Raw genomic sequence first — 25,703 nt, 5'->3', positions numbered from 1 at the left:
CATAAATGTGAGAGAGCTGCAGCTTGGCACTGTAATTATGAAACAATGGAACAACAGAAGAGGCTTTGTACATAAGGATCCCAAGCTGCTTGTTGAAGAACTCACAAGAACAGAACGCCTGATTTCTCTATTGAATTATTAGACCTTCCACATCAGCATGAACTTCTAGCTCTGCAGATTTCAAGAGCTCAAAACTCAGCCACTGATGCTATGAAAGCCGGAGGTTGGCCTGAATTTGCAAGATTGTTCTTCAAATCACAAAATTGCTCCCTAAACCCCTCTCCTCCAGAATCCAAACAGTTTCAGCCACTGAAATGAAAAGAGTTCACTTCAAACGGTTCCAAACTGTTCCCTTTGTCATTTTCTTCCTCGCTGAAAAAATAAATGAAGAGAAAAGTTTTAGGTGGGACATTCTGGTTTTGCATCCCTAAAGGAAACTAAAGAAAACAGCAAAAGAGTCACAAAACTGCTGGGAGGAGAAAAAATAGTCTTTTTGTATGGCTGATGGATTGGGTATTTTTCTGGGATAAGAAACCTGAAAATTCAATTTCCTTTATCAGTCATATGGGATTTGAACCTAATACCACCACTTACAGGCAAACATGCCCGCTTCCGTGCTGTAGGGGACAGGTCTTCACTGAGCTCTCCTCTGGGGTGATTACTTTGTTCAAAATGCTGAAAGTATTCATTTGAACAGAGCATAAGGGAAAACTGCTGTAGCCTTATAGCTAGGCTGTTCACCCAGCAAGTAGGAAACCCAGTTTCAAGGTATATGTTGTGGAGCATTTAAAGAATGGATTTGTGCTTGAAGATGCAAGGACAATTGTCTGCTCTTCCTGAAAAAATGGGGATGCATTTTGTTTAAGGAGGACCAAAGAGAATGTTTGGACGAGACAGTATGAATGCACTCAGCCCAGGGCATGAATGCAGAGCAGAGTCTTTATGAATAATTGTTTTGATAGAATAAAATTACTTTTGTGAGCATGAAGTCCTTCCACATTATAAATCAGTACATAATAGGTGAAACAATCCCAACAATATTTATAGCAGCCATGCTACATGGAATATTAAGCTTCTTGGGTTTTGTTGTAATACATCTTCCCAGTTTAGGCATCAGTATTCATCTCTTCCTTGGTCTGCTGAGACATGCCATGCCAAAACTTGTCATTTATTGTCACTCCATGAATAAATAATAGTACCTTGCACGTCCACAACTTGTTTCTTAGAACTGCCGTCAAACTCATCCCACTGAGTGGTCCAAGAAATTCTTTTTTTGGTGTAGTGATTCCTGAATCTAAATTGTTTGCAATCTATTATTTTAGGCACTGGCAGAGATGAAGTGTTTACAGACAACAGTTATGATCAATGTACCGCGCAGTACCTCACGACTTTGGAGATTGTCTGTGTTTTCCTTATTTATATCCTCCGTTTGTATAACATAGTCAAGTGCCTGGTCTAATGCCTCCTCCAGGTCTGACAGCTTCACATCCTGTTCGCTGAGCTGCTCCAGCACATCAAATACTAGAGATCTGGTGTCATTGTACCTCTCGTGAAATGCTTCAACTTGCTGGAGCACTGGGAGAAAAATCAGAGGCTACCGATTAATCCAAAGCTTGGATTTCTCACAAAACTTACCAATGCAACAATTTTTGTTGCTGTTACTCAGGGGACACGTTTGTTAAAAGCTCACTTGAGAGATCTTAAACCTGGATTTTAATTTTCCCTCTTTTGAAAAGGAAAGATGCCTCTCTTTATTATCTCATTTTAATCCCATTAATTCCCCCTCTCAAGCAGCTTTTCCTAATAGAAACTAGGTTTGGCTTTCCTTGCTCCTCATTTGTTTTTCTTTGTCAGAGCTAACCAGGCTATTTTGGAGAAGACAGTCCTTATTGTCCTGGGGCTCTGACTCATGGTCACCGAGCTGTGAGAATTAGGCAGCCACTCTTTCCCATGCAAGCAGTTTTTCTCTCTCTGCTGGAGTTTACTGTCCCCATGGCAGAGCTGGCAGGGGGGAAGGAAGATGTTCACATGAGCAATTCTAACCCGGGCACAAAGCTTCCTAAGCAGCTATCGCTGAGGTGCTGCCATGCACAGGCACACACAGACATACACATATTTTTCTGCCCTTGCGGGCAGCAAGCACCAGTAGAGACTTGGGGCAGGCAATTGGAAGCAGCAGCATCTTCAGCACACCAGTTGGTGCTTGCCAAGTGCCTGCTGGTCCTCCCCCAGGGCTCAGCAATACATCCAGAGCTGCCCGGCCTGAGCCAGCTGTGCATCAACATGTGGATGAATGGAAAACAGGCTTAAAACTCACACTTCTCTGCTGCGTTTTCCTCCTCATCTGCAAGTTGCCTCTGATTAGTGAAAGGCTTACGGCGTTTGATCTCCTTCAGCATCTCCTCAGCCACACTCAGCTTCTGGGCAATTTCTTGAGGGCTCAGCTCTTGTTGAACTGCATAGTATTTCATCTTGCTGCTGATTTCTGTGGGAAAAAGGAACAGATGGTCAATCCAGCATGGCTACAGAGAAGTAAATACTGTGGAGTGCTTTTACTTTTGTGAATCCAGATCATGCTGATGGCAAAAGAAAGTTTTAATTCTCTTCCAACTCTACAGTAGATAATTATTATGTTTAATCCAACTTAAAATTAAACCTGTAAATAAATCACACTTTCTGGCATATGTGGGGGTCTCATCAGAAAAGGATGAGATTAAGTAGGCATAGGTTGTGTGCATTATTTGACTTGGCAGTTCTTATAGGCTGGGATCATCGTTTTATTCCGAGTTCTGTGGTGTGTAGCAGGCTGGGGCTTTCGTCCAGGACTGTGGTTTTTAAGTGCTGCTGCAAAAATGTTATGTTTATTAAATAACAACAATGGCAAGGAGACTGAAGTAGCCTCTTTTTCCATCTGAAGAAGTTTGAGGCACCCTAAAGAGATAACATATGGCTGCTGTGCTGATACTGCGTAGCTGGTTTGGAGATCAATGCTATTTCAAGGTTTTGGTCTCAGTTCAAAAAATACTGTTGGATTCTTACAGCTGAAATTGAGTTTACCCATCCCCAGTGTAGGCATTACGAAGTTTACCCACTGCTTACTCCCTGGCCTTGAATATCAATCACCTCTTTTATGCCCTGTGATGCAAGTAGCTTTGGCTTGCGTTCATCACTACTTTTGTGGATAACCAGAGCTGGCAAAGCCAGCACTATGCATCTGTAAGATTTTTATGAAAAGTAGATGTGTAATTGTAGCACAACTGATTGTTTGACAGAGTGTCTTTGTATGCAGTTTCTTGCTGGCTCCTGAGCTCATTAGTGAAGCTTTGAAGGCTCATACTGGGCAGTAACCAATCACCACCAGCAGCTCCATGGGTTTCTTTTTCTTTCTTATGCTGGCACACACATGTGCATGTCTGCACACATACACCTTCCCTTCAGTAAAGAGGAGTTTGCCTTCTACCGGGTTGATGCCCCTGTAGAAGAATAGTTTTGAGCGTGGTGGAAATAATTTTCACCTACTAGTCTCCAACTGCTTTCTGGGTGAACAAGCGCTCTCTTTTGGTTCACAGCCATGGGTGTTGGTTCTTGGTTGGTAGCTCAACCTTATTGTGCTATTTGTGTGCCAAACTAGATACATGTCTGCCTTCTGTGGTTCCTGTCCTTCCCCAAAGGAATTAATAATACAAAAGGATGATCTGCAGAGGTCCCCCAGTTATTGTTGGTGACATGCAATGAGGCTCATGCTGACCTTTTGCTCAATAATTGTAGAAATAAAATGTGATGGATGGCCAGACAGTTAAAGGTGATTTAGCATCACGGGTATAAGAAGGTAGTACCAATGTAACATCCTATGAGCCTGGTCTCAGCCTGCCTCTTTTGTGTGTGTGGGTATGTTGACTTAACTATGTTGAAATAAAACACTGGTTGAAGTACTTACGGAGATAAGGATAAGCAAGGGTACCAGTTGATATGTAACCGCTCTTCCTTACACAAGTTGCCACAGAGCTTGCAATAATTCCTCTAAGACAGAACTACTCAGGTCTGTTAACTGAGTATTTCTATTGAAAAAAGGCTCTTTAACCTCAGCTGCCAGGCAGCCTTTCTGTTCTGGTGCTATATAAGACGGCTTTTGTATACCATTGGCTTTTCCAACGACTAGGGGAAATTAGTAGCAGGATGGAGGCTTTCATGATGCAGGTGTACAGGGGACGAGGATGCTTCTGAGTACATTCACTTGGGGTTTATTGCTTTCTGTAGGTACTGAAAAAGAGGCCGCAATTGGTTTAATCTCAGTTTTATACATCAGCATGATAATGATATGTCATAGATATTCCAGGTGAAGATGATTATCTCTGACTAGGAAACCTTTTTTAAGTGCAGTTGTGCTTAGTAAGGTGTTCACTGTGGTCATTTATCCTTTGATATATAGGATAGTAAAAAGATGCAAGAAGTTTTGCAGGCTCTAAATGAAGAAAATCTTCTGGGTGAGTGTACAGTCAGAAGAGAAGTTATGTTTTGAAATTTATGATAGTTCTAGAGATGCTTTTATTGCTCTAGCATGTTGCACAAGGACGGACTTTATAAGTTTTATCTCCATCCCCTCGCATCATATGGACAGATGAGCAGGACACTGAGACTATAGGTTACAGTTTGTCCAAACATTTTAACATGAAAAATCTCTTGGTTTTACTTTTTTCCTAATTTTGGGACACCATCATCATCATGTTTACCTCTCCTACTGTGAAACAGCATCACTATAACCATTTTGGATGGTCTGCACTAGCCCCATGGTTTACAATTCACTTTTACTAGAGGCAGTGCTTTCTTTGTGGAAAAAGAAGGCAATGAGAATGCAGTTTTCCAATTCTACTTCTGTATTTCAGAATAAAAAAGAACAAGAAGACAACAGCTAGTCTGCAATGCTCTGTATATGTGCCTGGACCCAAACTCAATTGGAAATTCTGGTCAGATGAAGCAATAGGCAGCTTGAAAAGAAAATCACCACCGCCTCCCACACTGAGTTTGGGGAACCAGTAAGTTCACCAAATTATTTACTATTCAGCTTCCTTTTCTTTTTAGATGCATCTGCATGAAGTTATGTGAACCAGTACAATCCTACTCAGCAACAGTTTGCTAAAAGGCAAAAACTGAATTTAAAGTAACACTCACTGGTGCGATCACCAGAGTTATTCAGACCTAACTGACTGCCATGGGTTCAAAAGGGAAAGCACAATTGAAAAAAAAATCTCTCTAGCTATTCATATGGCCTCCGTTACTTATCAGCAGGATGAGAAGAGTGCGGTTGCATGCATCTGCTGACAAGTAAGACACAGAGCACCCTCATCACCCATCCTGTGCTTGTGTTTGTGGCTTCATCCAGCCCCAATCTGATACTGGCTCTTTTTTTAACCATAAGTGTATATAAATACCAGCTATTCAAACAAACAAAGGCTACAGGCTGAATTGTCTTGATGTATTTCATGTAAACCTATTTACTATTATTTTGCCCTGTCAAAGAGAGAAAAAGGAAAGAGAAGCTCTTGTTCTGGGTGTCAGACCAAGTCAGCCCATGGTGTCAGTTGTCTTTTAAGAGAGACAAGTTTTTGTCATGGCACTGTAGGCTGCAAAAGCCTTACATACGGGTTACTTTGCGACAGTGCCCAGGTGCTATGACATTTTTTTGCTGGAGGTTTCATTAATACATGCTTGACACTGAGCTGAACCAGAAAGAAATCTATTTACCTTGAATGTTATCCCTCATATTACTGAGCTGCTGCACAAGCTGAGTAGCACGGTTGTTGGTCTCCATGGTTTCCTTCTGTACCAGTAGGCCTTTGCTGGATGCTTCATTTCCCTATGAATAAATCATGTTAGCTAGACATTAGATTTCTTTTCAGATCCATATGCATGTGTGAGGATGAGCAGTGTAAACACACATTTTGCTTTCTCCTGATGAGCATGTGAAAGTCCATTTATCTTATAAAGTGGTATTTACAGAGGTGTTTGAAGTCAAGGGCTGTCTTGTCAGTATTTTCAGAATTGCGGAGTGAGAGATTAAAATATGTCCCATATTTATCCATCATTTGCTGCAATCAAATTGCCATAAATTATGTACAGCTGTAAAACTCCCATCTGCTGAGTCTCCTAGGCATTCAGCGGGGCTGGCTCATTTTGCTGGGTATGGCGTTTTCTGAGTAAGCATATAGACTGAAGAGTAAGGTGCCAAGCTCACAACCATTTTTAGATCGGTGTCTCCCTCAAGTGAGGTCCCCTGCTCTGCAACTTGTTAAAATTAAGAAAAATGATGAGGATTCAAAATACTCTGAAGAGCATAGCCACCCTCCTATACTATATTAAGTTGGAAGCTGTACTCTGTGTTGTGTTCCCTTACATGTAAGGGAAATGAAGAGTTACAATGTCATAGTTACCATCTTTCTGAGAAGGTCTCTCACTTTGGGATTCCTTAGATTTAATTTTCACTGGTATTTCCCAGAAAAGAGAAAAAAATATGGCTGCTGTGCCATCAACATTTCCTGGACCCTGTGTGTGTATGTGTGTGCCCATGTCTAAGTCTGCAGCACACGCTTGCCGGTGGTAAGGTGTTTGATTCACAGTCCCCGTTGGTGCTGCAGTGGCAAAAATTCCCACTATAAAATTAGTTTCTGTGTTTGGGGTGCCAGAAGACATTTTTTGGCTGTTCTTGTGTTCACGTCTTCATACTTGCTTAATGCTGCAAGAAGGGCAGAGGACTCATCTGGCCTCCTCCAGCCCTGCAGGCTCGGCGCCGGCAGCTGCCCTCACCCACAAACACGTTTTTTGCTCGGGGTTTGCAGAGGCACCAGGTGGCGCTTGAAGGCACCCGAACAGAAGAATTACGAGGGTTTATAGAAAGGTTTTAATTTCATTTCTATTTACTTGGTTTTTTTAGTCTTTGAAGGGCAAGAACTTTGTTTTTTGTTTGTATTCCTTTATTGCTGTCAGGGTTTCTTGTGGATGCTCTCTTGCTTAGGATCACCACTTCATGCTTATTTTAAGCAGCCTGTTACTGTTTTTATACATGCTTGCCTTTACATGCTTCTCTTTCTTTGACAGATTTTTCTTTAACTATTGAACACACACGGAATTGCTGAGACAGGTTTGCTGATTGCCATGAGATTGATGGGAAACACAGCAGTGTGAGTGAGGGGTCCTCTTATGAGCACTCAGGTTCCTGCTGATGTACAGATGCTCATCCTGAAATTTGCTAAGAGCCCGGGAAGGAAAGGCGCTTGGCTCCCCCAAGTCTCTGCCAAACATTCAGGATTGAGCTATGTGCTGTTTTACTCTAAGCTCATCCCAAGCAGAATCAGAGAGTTACAGGTCACATTTATTCTTCTCATGTAGCAGGAGGATTTGCCTACAGTTGGTGCGTTCATCTTGCCTTTGGGGTTTAGATCAGAATCTGCAGCAACCCTTCAGACATGGAGACATGCACATGAAATCCTCTAAATGGAAGATGCAGCATATGTCTGCAAAACCCACTCAAGGCCCTAGCACAGGTTTTCCATAAAAGTGCCTTGAAAAAGCAAAAAGTTCAACATATTCAGAGTTACTACTGTGGTCTTCCTTCCAGTGTGAGAGTCTGGGGCCATTATTTCCCTGCCTTTACAAGCAATTACAAGTATTCGTGTGGAGCAACTATTAGAAAAAAAACAGGGAGAAAAGACCAGGGGAAATGCTGAATTTGTTGGTTCAGGGACATTCAAACTGAGGAATGAGCTAAGAAATCCCCACGTAGTACTGAAGATGACAAAACCATTATTATCCAAATTCACTAAATATTCCTAGAAAACCTAATGCCGTAATCATCCTGCCTGCTAACTACATAGAGGGACACTGAGGTGTGTGAGCTCTGCTGGATTTTCTCAGATACAGAGGGGTGTGTGTGTGTGTGTGTGTGAGCTCATTTAATCAAACCTCTCTTGAACACAGGCATAGTCTGTGTAATTCCACAGTGCCCTTTCTGCTAAGTGCTGATTAAGAACACACAAACCCGAATTTTCTCTTCCACCTCTCTATACAGTCCTTTCTCCTCTTCCTTTGTGTTTTTTTTTCTCCTACATGCTCCTGTATTTAAGTTTTAGTCTAAGGTATAATTTTAATTTGTCTTGTGAAGGACTTGGTAAGTAAATATATGGTTTGTCATTTTGCAATAAGCATGAAATAAGCTCTAGTCCTACTACAGCTGTGGTTTTCTCTGAGGATAACATAGAGTGATGTATCTCACTAATATATATATACATCTTAGCAACAGAAAGATGTTTAATAATATCTCTTTAAAATAGAGGAGAAGCAATTTTGAACCCTACTTCTTCTCTTAACATATATCATATCAATATTATTCTAGGGTGCAATGAAAGTGTTGCGTGAGCTGAGAACAGATAACATTAATTTTATAGCCTAGCAATTGACTGTGGATGCAACATTTATGATTACAATTGTGTTAAAACATAGCTTGAGGGCTAATCAGGCTCCCTTCTCAGTGGGTACGTGAAAAACCTTTTAAGTTGGCAGTTTTGTAATGTATTTTGAAGTGCCTAAGCGGGGATAATTTAATTTTATGACAGCATACATGTAAAATAGATATAGTACAAATACTCCCAAAGTCAATCTGAATTAGTTTAGTGTTGGTTACTTCGCTTAATTAGAAATCAAAATGTGAAATAGCAAGGCAGCGTGTCTATCTCAGATCAAACATTTTGTGTAGGGGGGTAGGTGTGAATTCCGATCCTGAGAGGAGGCTTTTTGTGATTGGTGACAAACCTCCAACCACATTCAAGAGAATTTGACCCTACACCTTTCCTTTTCTGGGAAGAAGACTTGACAGTAATTTATGCTTTTAATTCAGAGCTAAAGTAAAGTAGAAAGTTTAGAAATAGAAAACAGGAAGTCCTCCCAACTGTCTTTCAGGACACTACCAGTCTTGTTTGGTGAATCTAGAGGTTCAGACTAGATGTTAGGAAACATTTCTCTGCCGAGAGGGTGGTCAAACACTGGAATGGGTTTCATCAAGTGGTGGTTGATGCTCCATATCTGTCAGTGTTTAAGAAGCATTTAGACAATGCCCTTAATAATATGCTTTAACTTCTGGTCAACCCTGAAGTAGTCAGGCGGTTGGACTAGATGATCATTGTAAGTCACTTCCAGACGGAACTATTCTGTACTAACCTCTTAAGCCATCATGCAAATATGACAAACCACAAACCCTCAGAGCTCTTGCAAGGGGGCTATAAACAAACCTGTTCATCAAGTGTTGCCACCTCTCTCAGGAGATCATTCGTTTCATCTGCAGCATCATCAACCTGGATGGTCCAAAGCACAGCATGGTTCTTCTTTTTGGACATTGCTTCCTGTGTGTGAGGGAAAAAACAAATTATTTCTCTAGTGAGGGCAGGGATTGAAATTTACAGGAATGGAGTGGAAATTCATAGATTAATATCACATTAAAAAATAAAATGTCATCAGTGTTTGTACCTTAAGATGGTTGGTAGTGAGGTTCAGGTCATTCAAGCGCTTTTGAGCTGCAACACCTGTAGAAATGCTCAGTAAAGTTGATTTGCTTTCATCGATAGCCAGAACTGCTAATCTGATGTCATCTGTCAAATCCCAAATACATTTATCGCAGCCTGATAAGAAAATGAGAGAGTGTCATTTTTCTTTAGTGTCTGAGTCAATTAGCAGCAAATATCTTAAATTCACATTATAGTGCTCTTGCCCCATGGTGTTCCCTCTCTTTGTCATTGATGGATCCTGATGGATACCCATTTTTCTTTCACCTCCATCCACCCACTTCCAAGGTCCCACAGTACAGTCGTGACGCTTCCAGCTGAGCAGCAACAGATGGGACTGCTCCAAGAGGCTGCCACAGCGTCTCCGTAATCAGTAGGGAGAGAGACGAGGTATTTCCTGGCTATTCCCTAGAGTCTCGGCATATTTGTGGTGGGAGGAACAACAGATGAGGGTCAAAAAACCAGCTTCATTTTGTCAGAGCTCAAAACTCTGTATTTAAAATTTCGTGGTATGAGAAGGTAGGATGTTCAGCAGATGGGGTCTTGGCTGCCTATTTGATTAGGAAGGCAACTTCTAAAAATGCAGTTTTAACATGTTTGGAGTATGCTTGCACAAAACTATATCCTTGTCCCTGCTGAATGCTTGCAATACCGCCTTGTTTTTAGTGACATTGATGCCACCACTAAATGCAAGGGACTTAGGTGAACGTGAAATACAGATTCCTACAGGAACTTTTGCTTGTATTCTTGATGGCAGCAGCTCCCAAATGTTTTCCTTCTGGTTGCACTTCCAGGAACACGACCCCTCTTCTTGGGAGTTGGTTTAGGAACGCACGTGTGCTACGTGGTCTGCATTATACCACAGGCATAATTATACTAACATTTATAAAAATATCAGTGGTTACCAATAGTTACAACATAGTGCTTTTGCAAACTCCGCAGGCTTCCTGTCATTAGAACAGGGGAGATGATAGTGGAAAAGCAACTGACTGATGGATATATGTCAAATTGTCAAATGCAACAATTTATATTAGATGTACAGCTAGAAAACCAGAAATTATACACAAGATGGCACAGATAAGTTGTGTGATGGCAGTTTTTAGGGCCAGAATATTATTTTGCAGGCACTGTGTCTCAAAGTCTATAAAAGTGGCTTTGGTGATACTTCCCTACGGCTCCTCAGTTTGTACTTAAATGTTCCATCTGTATCACAGAGTTGGACGTATGCAGGTACTCAGTCAAGCAAGTGAGAACATGTTTACTCAGTCAGCAGGGCACTGTGCATATTCACATGTTTAAGTGGCCAGTGGGACCCATGTCGAAGTGCTGAGCTCACTGGAGAACCAAGCTCTTAGTATTTGCAAGCATCTAAATAAAAGAGCGATATTAATTTTTGGTGTTCTCATGATAATCTTACTGATGGTTGGGCAGTCTGTTCCAGTAGAAACTTCAGGACTGTCTGCGAGGCATTCTCCAGTCTGGCTGTCACACATTCTCCCTCCACAGTTACATTCTGGGGGAAAAAGAAGGGTTTTTTGAAAGAAGAATCTTCAAAATGTACAACTCGCCTTTCCCCTCCCAAGACCAGTGAAATGATTGTATGTTGGACTGTGCATGGATAGTCAAACCAAAGTCAAAGACTTGGGCTGATTTTTCCTTCAGTATGTAGAAAAAGATGGTTTTTGCACTGCGGTCAAATTGTACCAGAAAAAATATAAGGTGGGAAACAGAACCAGAAATCCCCTGCTGAAATGACTTGTTCAAAGCTTCCCAGCTGGTCACAAGCAGAGGCAGCAAGGCCAGAGTTGCCCAGTTGGGCCAGTGTGCATCACTCTCTAGAGGGGGTGACGTTTAGGGGATGGGCTAAGAAAAGCGGTACAGCTAAAGTTAATTATTAGTTACCAATCTCTCCACAGCCCTGTGGAATTTATCAACGCTGTGTCAGGCTGCCACTAAATAAGCTTTCCAGCTATCAGGGATTGGTAGTGGACTCCAATTCCGTCATCAGCTTGAGCATATCAAAAAGTAAATATCTCCTACCACTTACAACAAAGAATAATGAGGTTTTAAATTTTTTTAAACTTGAGTAAGCTATGTTTTTATTGCCAGCACAAGTGGCTTTTCAAAAAGTATAATTTTTAATCTCAAGTGTCTCTTTCAAGGTTTAATTGGCCTTTAAAAATATATTATTTTAAAGATTAAAATATTCTTGGAACACTTTGATAAAATAATAAAAACTCAAGCAGAACATAAGAAGAGTAGCGACTTATCTGGAATTTGTTTTGCTCTTGTGATTCATGGTTTCAGCAGAATCTCATATAACAAAATTGTTTACTGCCATTTTAATGCAACCCATTCATTGTTCTCTATGAATTAAACTTTTATTTACATTCCACATTACACATTCGAGGAATTGTCAGGGAAAATGTGTAATACAGCTTCAAAGTCAACATGGTGCACTAACACTGGAATAATTCTGTGTAAGTGAACCAGTGTTAGAAGAGCTACTCAATTTTTGGTAGTGATGTAGAAGAGAATTTTGTTATGAATTTTGTGGGGCAGTTGATTTTTTGACCTCACCACAATCTGTACAAACTGGATGCCTCCCAGATTTTTTTATTTCTTAAGAAGTGAAAGAAACGTTTGAGTTGAAAACAGAGATTTCTCTTTACCTATATCACAAGATCTAGGCTATCCCCACATTGCGAGATTACAGTTACAAGATTAAAATTTGGATGAGATGATTGGCGCTCAAGAAAATAAAATTGTGTCATCTTCTTTAAATGGATAACTCTTAATTCACTACACAGATGCTTATAGTAAATTAATTTCAAAAGTGGTCCTGGCAATTTTTCATCTACTTATTTAGGGGGTACCACATTTTTAGTAGGGAACTAAGATTTAAGACTTTTCAATGCTACTGTGGCTTACTGGTGAAGAAAGCTTCTAAATTTACCTTTATTTCTGAAGGTCATTTGTGGAAACCTTTGAAGTATGGCTAAAGGACATGTGGTTAAAAAAATATTGAAAAGAAGCTGAAAACTTTCGTTGACAGCTACACAGATATTTTCTTTTGCTCAAAAGTAAAAAAGATTATCTTAGCTGAATAGAGCTGTTTGCTCATTTAGTTCTCTGGCATTTTTTTGTTCTATATACCCTTCGAGGTGCTCTGTGGAAGCCATGTACGCAGACTCTCTTCTTTCTTACACTGGTTTCTGTTCTTTGTTTTTGTATTCTAAAGAAGGTATTTGTCTTATTTCAGAATCAATGTTTTTCTAAATAAGAGTTCCTAATTGCAAACTCCCCAAATAGTTTAGAAATCATGGATGTATTGAGCGGTGCACACAATCTACGCAGCACTGTCAAGTACAGCATGTTGTGGTGTTCAGCAAAACTAAAGATGAAACGAGAAGTGTGTAATTCTCTGAAACATAATACTTCAAAATCAGGATTTGCTAGAGTCAACTACAAGATTAAATTCACTCCTAAATAGAGAAAAGCTGTACCTCTCACAACATATTCAAGGGCCCAGGCACTTTTTATTTTTAGTAAAGATCAAACGCTACAAGGAAATCTGCTAACCAAGAGAATTACCAAGCTGATTTACAGTCTGCATGAAAAACCTGTACAGAGAAGTCCTGTGCACCATGAAATCCCACTTAAACTGTACCTCAGAAATGTAAATAATACTGAGGCATTCTGCCTCTAATTCCTGCAGTTCCTTAAGGGTGCAAACCAAAACTATACTGAGGTGATGAAAATTTGACTTAACTTCAGTTTAGAAACTCTATGTTCACAGATGCCTTCCAAAATTATGTCTTGCATAATCTGCTTAGACACTTGGAATGCCCCATAATCCTCAAACTTCTGGCAAAGCTACTCTTAGCTGTTTGAGGCTCTGCTTTTGTACATGGGCAGGGCACAATTGCTGCGGGTTGCTATGTTGTGCTGGGTGTGTTTCTCCTGCCTCATGGCATTCAGGAGCCACAAACTAGATCCTGTCATTCCTTACGGGAGAGTTGCAGTTAAATCATCTCTGGTGAACTGAATTAGGCACTGAAGTGCATTAACAAGGTCTGCTTTTGCAACCTCAAAATCACAGAGATGTTGAATTTCAGGCATGTCTTGGGTGCCTAAATCCAGGCAGGAGGCAAGTTTTGGGGCACGCTGTTCCTTACAGCCACTGTCTTTTTGGGCTGGTTTGGATACCTGTAATCGGCTTCTGGGATTACTGCGTGTGAGCACCATCTCTCCCTGTTCAGCGTAAAGGGAATTTAAGCACGTGACTCAGCAATGTGAATTACATCCTGGAGTTGGACACTCAACTTCCAGCTGGTAACATAAAACCAGAAGGGACCACTAGTGGCATCATACATGGTCCCCTACAAATGAAGACAGCAGCACAAAGGGCACCTGACTACAGAGCATCCTCACAACCTCCGTCCTGCGGGTCCCAAAACACACCTTAGCGCTATGTAGTAAGCTAGTAAGAAGAAAAGTCCAAGAGTACAATGAGTTGCAAGAAGGACGTAGGTTTGATCAAGACATTGCTAAGGGCCCAAGGCCTGTAGCTCTCTACCATGAGATCCTGGAGCACTTCAGAGGTCTGGGTTGGGTGTGTGCTTTGGCTGTATCTTACCTTCAAGTCAGGCTGAGAGCTAGGAGTGATCCATCTCCTCTATTTGTGTTCTGGTCCTTGAGGGAAGGACCCTGGCAAAAAGGTTGGGAGGGAGCACCAAGGTCCTTGCTCTGAGCATCTGCATTTTGCCTTTAGCAGGGGCTATTCCTCAGTGCTTTGAAAGGGGATGTCATCTTGTCTCCCAGAGCCAAAGCAAGGACAAAGGGCATGAGTCCTATTTGGATTGAACTCCGTGTAAATTTAGAGAATAATTATGTTAGTTTTGGTAAGATCCTCTGGGTAACACTTTATCAGGCCCTGGAAGTACAGTCATCTTTGGTGTGGAAATACAGTAACCAGCAAGCTTACACAGACACATGGGATATCAGTGTGAAAACTAGCAGACACTGAGCAGGGATTGGGTCAGGACAGGAAGGACGATCCTCTTCCCATAAAAAATGTTTTCAAGTCTTTAAGTGCCCTCAGTCTGAGGGGTCATGTTGGGCAGCATGTGGTGTGAACAAACACAAAGGTGAAGTCCCTGCCCAAAGAAAGATTACAGACCCTGATTTAAACCAAGATGCAGGACACAATAGTGCCTACGTTCATTTCAGATGCTGGAGTCTGGGGTCTGAGACTTCCTTGTGGGCAGTGGAAAGAGTGCTTGTGCCTAGGATGGTTCAACTGAACGGGCATCCAAATTATCCCACGGGCAGACCCCCTGCCTCTCAGGGCCACAGGTGTCTGATGACTGATTCAGGCATATCTGATCTCTGGGAGGTCATCCATAGACCATGGTGTGCTTCATTTTCCTCGGCTCTGCTATACTGAACTATAGACAATACCTGTACAGTTTTTAGCGAATCTGGCATCCCCATAGTAACCCGGAGCGCATCGTTCGCACTTGAACCCAGTGGTGTTGCGCAGGCAGTTGCGGCACTGGCCGGTCACTTCGTCACAGTCTTCAAAAATCAGGTTTGGGTCTGAGTTGCCACTGCAGTCACATTTTTTACAAGTGCTTCCAATTAGCAAAGGGTTCCCATAGTAACCAGGGGCACACCTGAAAGGAAGAGCAAGCTCAATGACGACGAGCAATGACATTTCCATCTGCAGTACCATTTTTTCTTTGACCTTATTTGTGTCACCAGGAATTGATGATGGTCTGCAGCTACTAGCAGACAGAAGGCAAATGAGGAGCTGTATTCCTGCAGAGGCTGTTTTGTGCTCTAATCTCAATCTGTACTGTTATATATTTTTCCCTTCTTGAACGCTCCTGGTATCTCAATCACACCAGTCTGCATTTTTTTTTTTTTTTTGGTATATCTTTAGCAGTAAAATGATTTGTTGCCCATTGTTTTAAAATCTATGACAGAATGACCTTGGCAGAGAGGCAGCTCTAGTGTTTATTTTGGTCTCTTTCAGCTTTGGATCTTACCAACTATATTGTGTTATATAGGAAACTGGAGTAAGAGACTGCATTTCATGATGCTGAAACTCGGAGGAAGTTCAGACTTTATTTCCATTATAACGCATGTAACACAAAGTACTGCCCAGAAAAGTTTTATATAAGTACTTCTACGGTGAGGCATTCGGATTTTGCAAAACAGAATAGGCACTGAGCCAGCCTCCATTTTTCAGATTTGTTCAATGTCGGCTTGCTGGCTGAGGGCAAAAGGCTGAGAGAAGCCACCAGCCCAGGAGGGGAGGATTCCTCTGTTGGCTTGCAGAAAGAGAGAGGGAGGTGGGTAAGAAGCACTCCAGGGCAGGCCTGAAATGGGTCTAAATTGCTTTTCATGTCTTGTCACGTTTGGGAAGCATTTCAGTTGAAAAGTTGCTACGCCTTAAAATGGAAGAGATGTTGAAACTGTAGTGGATTTGAAAGTCTAGACAAACTGGTAATACCTAATGCTCCTGGGTCACCAGTGACCCTAAGCTAAGACAAGAGGTAATAGATTTGGTGTCATCATTTGGAAAGAAAGGAGAGGGTTTCAGTTAAAGGAGTTTCTGCTGGTCGCAGGGAGCGTGCTTAATCCTATGAGCTAGAGGAACTTTTGCAAAACAACAACAGGCGAACAGAGCCAGCACCAGAGTGGGCATGGAGCAGCTTGTGGGAGCAGATCCTTGAGCAAGGGCATCGCTGGAGTAGCTGGTGGCCGGAGCAACGCAGAGCAGTGGCTGATAGACTGGAGGGGACAGCTGGCAGGACAGGGGCAACCCACACCTTTCATGGTGTCAGTGTGGGGTGGCAGGAGGATCCATGACCCAGCAGCCTGGGGCACAGAGATCAGGGACTCCCACCCCTAAACAGGGAATGAAGGATTACTGTGGGGAGGAGAACAAGTAGCTGGTGCAGCAATTGCTCACTGAAGAAACTGGAGGATTAAATAGTTGTTGCAGTGATTTAGGTAAGGAGTAGTTATTGTATTTTATTGTTTTATCACCCTGTTGTCCTTGTCTTTTCTCCCATCCATAAAGTCCTGTTTTAAGATGCTGTTTGCTCTGATGTTTGTGGGAGGGAAGGGTGAGCTCTTAGGCAGTTTAGTTTAATTTTTGCAGGTTTCTGGCTGGGAACCTAAGCCGAGGTCTGTTGTCTCCTAAAATCTGAACACAGTCAAATCCAGGTTCTGCTCTGTCTGAACGATGAAAATGTGGGAGATCTGATAAGACCTTCCAGTTTTGATCTGTTCCTACATTTGCTGTCATTGTTTTTCTTTTTAATAAAGAAAGTAATTTCCTCAGTGCTGCTTTGTTCATGTTCCAGTCCTGAACCCCCACAGTAAAAACACATAAACTTTCAAGCATCTTAATATAAACCACTTGGCTGCATCAAATACTGCCTTTGCCAATGGCAAAGACTCTGTTTGTCTCTTTGCAGCACTGCCAGAATCTTTGGTGCAGATCTTATCATTTGGGTGACCCAGATGTAAAGAATAAAATTGTGACCTGGAGTTCTGTGCACCCCTTGAAGGACTGTGAATGTGACATGGAGCATAATGAGTGTGATTTAGCTGACACTGGTGGAATCACTCCCCATTCTCATGGGAGTTAGAGCAGGAAGTAATGTGTAATGCTACTATTTAGTCATGCCAAAAGTCTTGCTATAATTTCCTAATATTTCAGCGAACATGAGATTGTAGTATTTTCCCAAATTTGAGAATTTCAGTGTTTACGATGTTTGAACAACAACAACAAAAAAACGCTTTGTTTTTTGGTTTTTTTTTTGTTTTTTTTTAAAAAATATGTAGAACAATTTGATTTATTCTGAACTCTCAAAATCTTGCAGAGTTGCTTTTTAATTTTCTCTAGTTCAGTATTTTCCAAATGATTGTCTGTCTAATGTGGCAACCAAGTCACAAAAGTTACTAAGCTGGGGCAAGACCAGCATTTTGCTTACCGCTATCCCTCTCTGGCTTTCAGCCAGCATCTGCCAAAGACTGCATGCTATTCCCATCAGGCCCACAATGTCTGTCCTCTCAGCAGGGCAAGGTGATTTTTTTTTCTTCTTTTCTGATATATACCATTCAGTTCACTTGCCAGAAACTTAGTGGACAGTTCCTCACATCCTCACAGATATATTTTCTAAGTGCTGCTTTTTATGACCATCTAATTCACTTTTATTAGCCATATCTCCTCATCTGGAGTAGCTGTCTAAAACAAATAGAAAATTTTAGTGCTAAAAATAAATGTGTCACCTTCACTATCCCCTTCCCTTTACCACTCAGTGCATCTCATAGGGCTGGGCTGCGCTTGGCCTCTTTTGAATAGTCAGTAGCAAGTGAAAAGAGCAGAGACAGCTGGATGGAAACGTACAGCTCCATCTCTATGGTCTGAAAAGGTAGAGGCCTGCGGTAAATGTCTTTCCCTCAGTTGTATCAATAAATGGTTCTTTGTTGCTAGAAAAGAATATTTCCTCTCCCATAATAAAGCTGCTACGTTATCTTTGTTACATTTTACAGCCATGTTTGCTTCCTGTAATTATTAGTGAGTAGGAAATTAACTTCCTCTTCCCTGGCAATGCCAAAAGAACTTTCTTCCTCTATTCACTAAAGTATCATTTCTTCAGTTATCTTTTTTTAACATTTGGGCATTAACAAATCCTGGATTTCATCTGCCACCACCTTAATGCCTCTTTGCTGAAGTCTAGGAGTAAAATGATTCGTTCCCAAATTTCAAATAGGGAAGCTTGTTTTCTTAGTTCCTAGCAAAGGTCTCCATGATATCACAACACCGTTTTCTGGCAAACATAAACCGGATAGGTTTGTGCCAAGCCCCTGGAGCAGCACAAGAAAGCCTCCTACACGAATGCCAGAGGAAATGGAGCAGATTGCCTCCTGGTGTGCTGCTCTGGAGATCCCAGGCACTGCCTGTGGAGGAGTGTCCTGCAGCTCGCTGCCCCATGACACCCGTCACCCACCCCTGCGGAGAGCTGGGAGGAAGGGAGGTGAGCAGGATGTAGCTGTCCTCTCCCTGGGGACACGAGTTGCTATTTGGGCTGCAGGGAGGGACAGGGGCAATGCCCCTTCTCGCTCAGGATCCCCCAGTCCTCCTGCCAGCATGTTGAGGGCACGATAGCTGCCAGTGGGAGCAGGGGGTGGTGGCAGTGCCCAGCAGCAGCCTATGTGAGGTAGGGAGTTGCTCTTTAGGAAGCGGACAGGAGCAAGCAATGCATTTCTCATTAGTTGTTGAAACGCTAAGGAAAGTCCCATTTGTCACTGCTTGCCACTTACCCCAGCAGTTAGTCAAGGACTTAACAAGGTGACCAGGACAGGCTGATTTCTTTCTGTAGCTTTTTCTAATCCATGTACGCAACATTGCCTTTCTTGAGACAGATGCACTGTGTCAGGCTGGGGAGTGGCTATTAGAAAACAAAGCTGATGCTATTTTCTGCTGTTACTATGCATCTGCTACTCATTTCATAGGATTTGAATTGCTTGTAGTTTAGGTTGACATTTTAATAACCATTAAGAAACCTCACTGACCTTTTAATTGTCTGCATTATCCTTTGTGTATATATCTGACATTTTGGAAGAACAAAAGAATACAGCCATAGGCCTGGAAACAAGGGTGGGTTTTTCTATTTTTGTGCCATCTGTCTAAAGGGCTTTCACTATTGCTGTCACCATGTTAGTGATGCCGAGGTAATATGTTGATGTTTTTGCATCATCTGTAAGGGCAAAAGCCTTCAGTCTTTTTTTCACCTTTTTCATATTGATTTCTCTTTGCATCTTAAGCATCCTCTTTCTCCCTTCTCCGATAGTTACATTAAGTATCATTTGAATTCAAGACTTACTTACCCATTAATGACAGTGGACTGAAGTCATGACAGTAAGTCATCCTGTTAGTTTCTTACCTTTCACAGTTGGGTCCTGCATAGTTTTCCTTACAGACACAGCGCACGCTTCCACTTTTTCTGTAACAGGAGACTGCAAAGCTGGATTTCATTAGAATGAATAGTTAGAATAGCAGGCAATGGCAAACACTTGGCAGTATTTCTTTATTACATTATGGACATTTGTTGTCAGTGTGAGCTCTGGCTCTTGGTTATGTGTTGCTGAGTAGGTATTCTTAGGCTCTGTATGTTATTCACATTATACCCCTCGTTTAGTCTTTTTAATTAGTGTAGAAAGCATTAATTAGTCCTCTGGGGCTATATAAATACAAATATATATAAGTTCTTGTCTTGCAGTGTAGATCAGACACACCTGCAGGTTTTGATGCACACATTTTAGATAAGGGACTTAGGATAAATGTGCATGTCATGTGAACCTAATGGCTTCCTGTCTCTTATTCTAAGGGGTAAAATATGAGCACTTCAGGAACTGAGATTCTGGAATGAGCACATCACTTTCCTATGCAAATCCTATGGTTTTCCTCAAATCCGATCTGGAAAGTACTTAGTGGTGAAAACTCACCTCAGTGACGCCAGCCTAATTTACAGTAACTGAGGCTGCTCTGCCATCTCTCTGAGGAAGCTTGAAAGGGTCTGGGGCCTCTTCTGAGACCAACATGCCACACAGGGATACTGATTGCAGTAATGGCTTGGGCTGCAATTTTCACTGCCGTGATTCTAAATCATGGATTCCTTTGCTTCCTTATGTTTTCAGGATTTAACAAATGTTTAACTAAAAATGAGACCCAAGGAACAGCAGCAGCCAGATGTGGAAAGTGCAAATTGTATACTCTTCAAACACAGTGGTAGACATGGCTTAAATACATTTGCAGGAAAAAGACATACAGTCCTAAAGATGTTTCCAGTTATTTTGCAGTATGTGTGAGTAAATTCCTGCCAGCACTGGAATGCAACCAAAGTAGTGAGTGGCAGCAGTTGCCAGCTGCAGGCCCGTGGTTGCTAAAACACAGGCCCCACGTCATACAGTGCTGGGCAGCTGTGGCCAGGTTGCATCCCATTTGCACAGAAGGACAGAAGACTCAGAGTGATGGGAAAGAGCATGATCCACACACTACTTATTCCAAGAACAAGCAGCATTGAAAGGTGACAAGAATTCCTGCATAATTTCGGTTCCCACCAGCATTTCTCGGCTGGTGAGACAACCAGGGTCAAATAAATCTGTGTCAGGATCTGTGCTGTCTCCAACTATTTCATATAACCAGAGAGAACATAAAATGAGATTCTTCTCACAGAATTCACAAATTAACTTCAGTAAAGCTTTTTTGAGAACATATCAAGAAAATCCTAACAGTTTGGCAGCCTTCCTCTTCTTTTACAGAGGCTAATTCCTTCACGTAGTTGAAAAAACCCAACATTGTGTATTTAAGTTATGAACTAAGACAGAAGCCTTCCTGAGGTTTTATATTTTTTGTTATCTTTTAGGAGAAAAAAGTTTATAAAATTCCCTCAGGTTTGAAAAGAAGTAACATCTGCTGGACTGTGAAGCAATCTCCCTCCTCCTTTTATTCCAAAGAGATGAGATGTGTAATGTCCAAAAGTTATTCCAAAAGTTCCCAGGATAGCAGATATGACGGTAGTCTGGCCAGAAAATCTAGGAACACACAGATAAGTCCCAAGAAAAAGTATGTGTCTGATGAGTCTGTCAGTTTACAGATTTGGTCACTTTGTCTAGCTATTATGAATTTGCTGGTTATTTCCAAAGTAAAACAGAGTACAAAACAACATCCTTTGGATGTTCTTTATTTAAGGCTTTTAATGCTTCTCTGCTTTCTGGTAGAGTTACTGTTTTGCCTTAATATAAGTGGAGTAGGATTAATGGAGGAAAAATTAAAAAATTAAGAAAGAATGGTTGTTCTTTGAATTTAGTTATGCAAGGCTGAATGTTGCTCAATCATTACTATTTGCCTGTTCCAGCCCCAGCTGAAGGCTATTGCTGCGGTCAGTTGTCTCTCATGCAAGAAGCTGAACAGGCAATTTCTGCATGCTATTTGCCTCAAAAGGCAAATTGCCTCAAAATGAGGCAAATTGGGATCAGATATTCCTTTAACTATTGCCTTCAGGACTTTTCCGAGGGAAAACCCTGAAAAATTTAAGTGGATTTTTACTGAGGTAGTTTTAAAGGGTTGACAGAACGTAGAATATTCTGAGATGGAATCCATGGATCATGGATCCATGAGGATCAAGTCCAACTCCTGTATTACTGCTAATATTGAAGCATCTGCATTCAGCCTCCTTGCAATTTTGTTCCCCCTTCCCAATCCCATGCTGCTGTCCTTCTGGGTTCAGGGCTTCTTTATCTCTAGTGGTCTCGAATAGGAGAGGCGTATGTCCCTAGCACAAGGGCTGAGGAGCGTGTTGAAGCAGGGAATGCTCCTTGGCCTCTGTGCCCATCTCCCGTAGCACTGGCAGACGGCCTGTAGCTCAGGTCCCTGCTGGTCCCACCGCACCGAGCCTTGCTGGGCCGGTGGGCCGGCTGGCTCCCTGCAGCTGGGCGGCACTGCTGCAGAGCCCTGTGGGCTGTAGGACTCGGTGAGTGCAAGTCTGGCCATGGTCTGTCAAATCGCACCGTAGGGAGGACAGCCTAGATGTTCGCTTGGCTGTCTGTGCTGGGTAGGGACTGGGTCTCATCCCGCGGTAGTGCCTCAGGCACATGCAGCCCAGGTTGTGGTTGAGAGAGCTGCTCTCTCTCTCAAGTGACTGCTCTGTGCCCAACAGGTTAAAAAAAACATCACTTTCCTTTGCTAAGGAAAAAGCACTGCTTCCGACTGTTGTATTTCTACTATTTCTGGCATTACAGATGCTACTGAAACTGGAGGAAGCGGTCGGCTTTGTCTGTGAGCTCACTCACTCCTAAACCTTTCTACATATGAGCAAAGCCAGGTTCTTCCTCTGTCTCTGGAGGATTTTCTCTCTAATCCAGGCAAAGCTGCAGTTTTTCAACAATGGCTGTTCTCCACCCCACGGCCCTCCTCACATATCTCTGCAGCTCACTGCAAAAGCCAAGAGGTGATCTGTGTGAGTTTGGCTGAGTGATTTTGCTTCATTGCCATTTTGAGCCTGTGCCACTGAGCAGCTGAGCAAAATGCAGCTCATCCCACTTTAAGGCTGTATGAGTAATCCTATAGCAACAGCAAACAAATACAGTGAGGAAATTCCCCTTTGCTGAGAAGCCCGGCTGACAGCAAAATAGGAAACAACACAAGGGGAGTATGTAGCTCACTAAAAAATAGCTTCAACCCGTTGGCAAGTATTTACTAGCATCTCCTCTGTGCACGACAGCGGGATTTGCAGAGATGCCTCTCCCAGAGTACAGACCTCAAACAAGAGGAAGCTGATAATTTCTTTCACCTGCATTACTGACGTACCACTAACAGTTTCTAATAACTGGTCATAGTTTGTAGCTGTTTGTTTCTTCTGAAGGCACAAAGTGGATAACAGCTGGAGCTCTTTGGCTTGGTCTTGGTTTTCTGTCAGGCTTCAGAGTTTCTTGCCCAAAGGTAGCTGGGCATGAGCTGAAGGGGCACCGTACCTGCCACAGGGTCCTCCAGCCCTTTTAACTGTTACTGTACTAACCAGATCCATCTGCTGATGACTCAGTAGACTGCCAGGCTCTGCTTTTTGTGGTTATCTTCCATAGGTCGTGGTTTCATCTTTCTGTCTGCCTGTCTGTATCAGTCACATACATCCCTGAAGGCACCTTCCTTGGGAATTGGTCTGTAAGGCTTTCTTAAAAGTAACTAGCCAGCTGAGTAATCTCTTCTACATAAAAGAGGGCAAACTTGAATTTGCTCAGATATTTTCCCCTCCCTCTTGGTAAGAAGTGATATGAGCACTTAAGGATATTTCACACCTTCTAAATGAAATGCTGTTTCCTGTGGTTATAAATCTGAGCAGCTGGAAGTCCTCTTATTTTCCCCTGATTGAGAAAGGCAGCAGCCTTTGTCTCCTGCATCCAGGAAGGGATGCTGACCACACCTTGGAAAGGGCCAAAGCCAGCCCAAATATCAAAGAGAAACAAACGCTCGTTACATACTTGGCAAGTGCTGGCAGGGGGCAGGGGCAGGGCTGGCAGAACGTGGGCACTCCTCTGACGGCGTCACCGATGAAGCCATCCGGACATTGCTCGCAGTGCTGTCCTGTTGTGTTTCGCTGGCAGTCCTTCAGTGGGAAGAGAGAGAGTGGTGAAAGTTAAACGGAGGTGCTGCCTAATTCAGAAAGAAATCATTTAACTGAAGACCCGGCCAAGCAGAATTGGGGTTGATGCCAGACCCCGACCCTTCAAGGAGCTGACAGATGCAGCCAAACCAGCTAGCACTGCTGCAAATAAAAGTGCTATAAATGATTACACTGGCCAGCCAGAAAGTGTTGGCAAGGTGTGTTACAGGACAAAACGGACATATGTGCCTGCCAGGTGCTGGAGCAAAAGCAGCACTGCCTGTCGTGAGAGATGTCAGGGGTACTCAGGTGTGTCCGGCAGCCCTGTTTTGAATTGCCTGTGCAATTTTTTACTAACACCAAAACAAAATGAAAAATATCTGCTGGTAAATACTATCAAGAGATTTTAGCCTAGATACAAGTTTCAGCGAGGCTGCTTCTTGGACTTGATGACTGAAAAAGAGCATCGGGGGAATCTGCCTGCAAATGGTGGCTAATACACCAGTGTCTCTGACGTTTTTCTCCTGAGATGAAAAGTGTTACAGCATGAAGGGATGTGTTATCACTACACTTTGTTCTCAGCCTTAAAGGAGGTCCTCTTAATGGAGGGAGGAAGCAGGAGTTGTCTATAAGTGGCCTTTCATAAAATACAGAGCAACTGTGCAAAATGTCACTCACTTTATAAGCAAGTTTCATCCCCACAGTTTAATGTTTGTGAGGAAATATGCTTCCTCATGCAGAGGCAAATTGGCCACCAGTTGATCTTGTTGGGGCTCCATGAAAGTAAATCAAGCTGTGGTAATTCATATAGAATATTTGTCTCAAAATATTTCATGATGCTAGGTAGAAAATTGTCCCTCTCAGATAATATTTTCAATCACAAAAAGATGTCACTGTTTGCTGTAAACAATTCTAAATAGAATTTGTAAGTCCTGCAAGCTTAAGTAAGCTTAAGTTACATCTTTTGGTTTACAAATGGACGCACTTAGATCCCACAGGTTATGTGGGCTTTCCCCGTGGCACGTGGCAAGGCGGTGGGTGACTGGTGCAGAGTGCATGAACAGTGCTCCTGCACACTGCAGGACTCCGGCAGAATCCCATCCCCCTTTCCACTTCATCAAATACCAACAAGTTGTCATCAAAAAACCACAACCCTCCAAATTCTATCTGTCTCACCGAGTTAGTTTAAAAGAGTAGGAAGAGTGCAGAAGTGCTTTTCTTTCTTGCAACTATTCAATGAATTTTACAATGTCCCTGAATCAGAACTCTCCATTTACACCACTTTGTACCCATACAGTACAGATGCAAACAGCTATGCAGGGCTTGAGGCAGCAAGGAGTCAGCTCTGTGGCAGAAATATGTGGAGAACTACTCTGTCAGTGCATATTTGCTGTGGTTTTGGGTTAGCGTGCTTGATTCTTTCCTCTTCTGACCTACAAACAGTGGATCATGAAAACTGCAGACTGATGGATATGATTTCCATCCCTGGTAAGATGACAGTGTCTATAATAAAGAAGATGATCTCTGAGTACATGACTAAGCATCATCTGAGTCAGTAAACTAACCTGCTGTATAATGGTGCAAATAAGTTAGTGTATGAAGGACATAACATATCTGGACTTTCAAAAAAGCCAGCTAAGTTTTCAGGGCAGCTGAAGAAAGTTTCTTTTACGAATGGAAAGCTGACAGGAGGACGTGTTTGGGTTACGTGAAATTACAAAGTTGGTAAGTAAGCTGAATGCAAGACAACCGTTCACCTGAATCCTGCAATACAAGAGCTGGGGGGCACTGACTTGAAAATGTACTTCTCTACACAGAAGGTGAGAAACTTCTGTTTGCCGAGGCAAAAAAGGGTTTCCTAGAGAAATGAATGGGCCACAGATTCATAAGTGGATTCGGAAAGGATTCAGGAAATGGATGTTGGTGGGGTATGGAGCAGAGACTTCAGAAGTGGGCCAGGTTGGGTGCCCTC

The 25,703-nt window shown here is 42.3% G+C and overlaps 1 protein-coding gene across 1 annotated transcript in view; it reads right to left on the bottom strand.

The window, feature by feature from the left end:
- LAMA4 (laminin subunit alpha 4) overlaps positions 1–25,703 on the bottom strand; it is a 106,097-nt gene that overhangs the window by 47,233 nt on the left and 33,161 nt on the right. Inside the window, exons 3-11 of the mRNA XM_063329764.1 lie at positions 23,610–23,734; positions 19,517–19,597; positions 15,012–15,226; positions 10,966–11,061; positions 9,514–9,665; positions 9,279–9,389; positions 5,743–5,854; positions 2,318–2,485; positions 1,382–1,575 (exon numbers count right to left, since the gene is read on the bottom strand). Of these exons, the coding sequence (XP_063185834.1) occupies positions 1,382–1,575; positions 2,318–2,485; positions 5,743–5,854; positions 9,279–9,389; positions 9,514–9,665; positions 10,966–11,061; positions 15,012–15,226; positions 19,517–19,597; positions 23,610–23,734 (1,254 nt within the window). The remainder of the gene's footprint in view (positions 1–1,381; positions 1,576–2,317; positions 2,486–5,742; positions 5,855–9,278; positions 9,390–9,513; positions 9,666–10,965; positions 11,062–15,011; positions 15,227–19,516; positions 19,598–23,609; positions 23,735–25,703) is intronic.

This window comes from Chroicocephalus ridibundus, chromosome 3, assembly GCF_963924245.1.
Source record: "Chroicocephalus ridibundus chromosome 3, bChrRid1.1, whole genome shotgun sequence".
In the NCBI taxonomy this organism is placed as follows: Eukaryota; Metazoa; Chordata; class Aves; order Charadriiformes; family Laridae; genus Chroicocephalus; species Chroicocephalus ridibundus.
Note: the sequence above shows the minus strand (reverse complement) of the source record. Positions and strands in the feature narration are given on the sequence as shown.